At 39.6% G+C, this 4,431-nt stretch overlaps 1 protein-coding gene across 1 annotated transcript in view; it reads left to right on the top strand.

Annotated features, from left to right (window-relative positions):
- The first annotated feature begins 283 nt into the window (after positions 1 to 283).
- LOC144959777 (dopamine D2-like receptor) overlaps positions 284 to 4,431 on the top strand; it is a 106,678-nt gene continuing 102,530 nt past the window's right edge. Inside the window, exon 1 of the mRNA XM_078892515.1 lies at positions 284 to 1,393. Coding sequence (XP_078748641.1) covers positions 824 to 1,393 — 570 coding nt within the window. The 5' untranslated portion in view covers positions 284 to 823. The remainder of the gene's footprint in view (positions 1,394 to 4,431) is intronic.

The raw sequence follows: 4,431 nt of genomic DNA, 5'->3' as shown, positions 1-4,431 counted from the left end.
CGAGGCTGCCGACGACTACGGCCACACCGAGCTCAGGGGGACCGTGAGAGGACTGCATCGAAACCTTCACCCGCTAAAACATCGATTGCTTCAACAGCATTCTCAACATCCAAACGAACAGAATGTCTCTGGTTCTGCACAGTCATTGACGTCATCATCTATACGCTCGTCGTCGTCGTCGTCGTTAACGCCATCCTTATCGTCTCGGTCGTCATCGTCGTCGTCGTCGTTAACATCACCCCATCACCACTCAGCATCTATATCATCCTCTTCATCCTCATCCTCCTCATCGTCTTTATTGTCTTCATCTTCATCGTCGTTATCCTCTTCATCATTACCGTTGCCGTCACACTCATCTTCCTCGTTATCTTCAACTAATAGACAATCGTCATCACCGGTTTTATCATCCCTTTCATCATCATCATCGTCGTCATCTTCATCTTCATCATCTTCTTTATTTAATGATAATAACAGCCTCGACAATCGAAACTCTTATAACAAATTTAACAATCTGCCATTCAAATATCAAACGTACAACGCGGACTCCTCATCTTCACCTTCCTCTTCATCCTCCACATCATCAATATCATCTTCATTGTCATCAAACAAAGTATCTAAAAACAACGATGATAACGTCGATGTATATAACAACATCGCTAGATATACCAACGATCACCTGACCCAGTCTGAAACAGGTCTCAAACCTCAACCTTACTACAGCTCAGCATTCAAACCGGACCATAATGAAAACCCGTACCAATCCTCCAACGAGCTCAACCCTCAGGGCACACTTCTACAAAACGACCACCTTAACCCCAAAAATATGACGTCTCCTTCATCCTTTCTTTCATCCCACTTCGAATCCTTCAAAAGAAGTGGACGAAATATACCTTCTTCATCCGACTTTTCCTCCACATCTCTAGCTCCAACATCCTCCAACTTCAACAACATCTTTAACCTAGGGCTCGATTCGAACTCAGCCCTGGCTACAAGTTCAAACCAAGCGCTCAATCTTCTAAGCCCCACCGGAGTCGAATCCTCTCCGAATTCGTGGAATATTTCAGAAATATGTTACAATTCCTCAGCATCGGCTGCGACCATTATGGAATGCTGGAATATCTTCGACCCAAACGACAACCTCACAACTGCAGAAACTCCTTCAGGGAGCTCCGACGAGACAGCGACACAGGCGGCTCTTGTCGTGGCCCAAAGATACTGGGCCATTCTTCTCGTCATCTTCCCGCTTTTTACTGTTTTTGGAAATATTCTAGTCGTTTTGAGCGTCTTCAAGGAAAAGTCTCTCAAGACGGTTACTAATTATTTCATCTGCTCTCTTGCTGTTGCGGATATTATGGTGGCTGTAGTCGTGATGCCCTTCGCCGTCTATATGGAGGTAAGAATTTTTCTTTCTATTCATATCACTCTTACTTCTAACTTTTTGGTACACTGAGAAAATGCATGATATCATCTTTTGGCCAGAAAGTATAATATGTTACAGTGAATGACACAATCAGTCGGATGGTGAAAAGGTTTGAACTGAGATATTGCCAAGTTCAGTTAGAAGGTCAAATTTTATCCAAAATGAATTCTTGTCATAAATGATGAAATCAACCCTTTTTGTACATCTTCGATACTTTCCTTGCATAGTGCAATTTTTTTCATCCACCATCACTAAACAGGGATGGGTGGGGGGGGGGGGATTTGTCAGACCTGGGTCATAGTGAAGTCAATATTTTTGTCAATGCTAAAAATTTACTTCGCGAAGTCCCAGGTTTGAGAGTTTTTGCCAAGATGAGGGTCATTTAAATTATTCGAAGGACTAGTTTTCTGACCAAATGTTTAACTCTCCCCCCCCCCCTCTCTCTCTCTCTCTCTCTCTCTCTCTCTCTCACTCTCTCTTTCTCTCTCTCGGAGGAGGAGGAGGAGGAGGAGGAGGCGATTAAATACGTCTTTCCAGAGTACGACAATTGACTGGTTAAAAATTTAAGTTCATTGTTTGCATTCCATTCCGACAAAATACTAGATTGACGTGTTTGGTCACATAAGACGTGCACATATTTGCAGGTCTGACATCCGAACGCAATTATTATGGGCTTGATTTGATATTATTATTGTACGTGGGAAGGAAAGTATTGAACTTACATATTATAGCGGGGAAGAGGAAAAAAGGGACGCCCAAAGACTAGACGGTGGGAAAAGGTAAAGGATGATATGAAAGAATTGGGCCTGGTGGAAGATGATGCTTTGAACCGAGATGCATGGAGATGTGGGATTCATTATGGTAACCCTGCAAAATGCGGGATAAGCTGAAAGAAGAAGATTTAATATTATTGTAAAGGATTGTTTGAGTCGCTTAGAGAATACTTCCATTAATTACCTCTCTCTACTTCTTCTTCTTCTTCTTCTTCTTCTTCTTCTTCTTCTTCTTCTTCTTCTTCTTCTTCTTCTTCTTCTTCTTCTTCTCTTCTTCTTCTTCTCTTCTTCTTCTTCTTCTTCTTCTTCTTCTTCTTCTTCTTCTTCTTCTTCTTTCTTCTTCTTCTTCTTCTTCTTCTTCTTCTTCTTCTTCTCTTCTTCTTCTTCTTCTTCTTCTTCTTCTTCTTCTTCTTCTTCTTCTTCTTCTTCTTCTTCTTCTCTTCTTCTTCTTCTTCTTCTCTTCTTCTTCTTCTTCTTCTTCTTCTTCTTCTTCTTCTCTTCTTCTTCTTTTCTTCTCTTCTTCTTCTTCTTCTTCTTCTTCTTCTTCTTCTTCTTCTTCTTCTTCTTCTTCTTCTTCTTCTTCTTCTTCTTTCTTCTTCTTCTTCTTCTTCTTCTTCTCTTCTTCTTCTTCTTCTTCTTCTTTTCTTCTTCTTCTTCTTCTTCTTCTTCTTTCTTCTTCTTCTTCTTCTTCTTCTTCTTCTTCTTCTTCTTCTTCTTCTTCTTCTTTCTTCTTCTTCTTCTTCTTCTTCTTCTTCTTCTTTCTTCTTCTTCTTCTTCTTCTTCTTCTTTCTTCTTCTTCTTCTTCTTCTTCTTCTTCTTCTCTCTCTTTCTTCTTCTTCCTCTCTTTCTTTCTTCTTCTCTTCTTCTTTCTCTCTTCTCTTCCCTCCTCCTCCTCCTCCTCCTCCTCCCTCCTCCCTCCTCCTCCTCCTCCTCATCATCCTCCTCCTTACATCATCAACAAAAACAACAAACACCTACACCAACCAATCATGTTTCCTATACCCCAACATTATTCCATTACATCGTGTGTATAACGCCATCTATATTTTTCCCTCCCCACATCATCTGCTGTCTATCCTCCTCCCTTGTCGATGTGCCCATTACTTCCGAGGTCATCATCTGATGACATTACACGAACAGCCCGCCAATCCAAGGCAGACATCAGAAACGCCGAATATATGAGTAGAGGCCCTAACTAGATTTGTATTGTGTCTCATGGACACGACACAAAAGCCAACACCAAAACAAGATGAATATTTGCATTTTGAGATGTATTGTTTTGTTTTTTTCTGAATCTCAATCCAATTTTCAGAAGTGCACATCATAATAAAATCATGACAGTGATGTATAAAGCTGTTTGAAGGCGTGAACTACAAAAAGTAATAAACATGAAGGAATATAACAGCTTCCAAAAAAAAAACAACACAATACCAAACATGGAACGTTTCGGCCTCAAAACCCTTTTTCAGTCGGATGGTGAAAAGGTTTGAGCTGAGATATTGCCAAGTTTAGTTAGAAGGTCAATTTTAAAAAAAATGAGTTCTTGTCATAAATGATTAAATCTACCCTTTTTGTACATCTTAGGGAAATATCAAAGCTTAATTTCACTTCTAGATATTTTTAGAGCTCTAGTCAAGTTGAAAAAGTATGAAATTTGATAAAAGTTGATGGATACCTTTCCAATACATCTGACCATAACTTCATGAAAAATCACCCGATTTACTTCAAATAAAGATTAAAATACTCTGGTGAGCATATTCTTTCAGAAAATGAATTTTTTAAAAAGCAAATCCAAAATTTTCACTTTCCGACTGATTAAGTCATTTCACTGACACAAATTTCATTGCATTTCTCGATTATTCGATATGACCTGCTAACGGCCAAGTGACGTCGTGGTGCTAGGTCTGGCCAGCTATTAGTACAGGATAAATGGCAGGGAATATTCTAATTAGGAACGCCCGACCGAACCATCAATTAAAATGATCACCAACTTGTTAAACGTTCTAAAACTTACTAATCCCCCCCCCCCCCCCCTCCCCAATGATTAAGTCATTTTAAACGATCGATATATTATTATCAATGTTTTCAGCTTTCTGGTGAAGGTATTAAAAGGCAATTTATCACCATATGTGACCTTTCGCCTCAAAACGGTATTAAATCGGGATGATCAAGATGTTGAAAATTGAATTTATAGCCAGAAATATCAGACTTTTGTTGAGTTTGTATGTTTTATTGAGG

This window comes from Berghia stephanieae, chromosome 14 (genome assembly GCF_034508935.2).
Source record: "Berghia stephanieae isolate SIO BIC M18660-M18661 chromosome 14, UCSD_Bste_1.3, whole genome shotgun sequence".
Lineage (NCBI taxonomy): Eukaryota > Metazoa > Mollusca > Gastropoda > Nudibranchia > Aeolidiidae > Berghia > Berghia stephanieae.
This window is presented reverse-complemented; position numbering and strand designations above follow the sequence as displayed.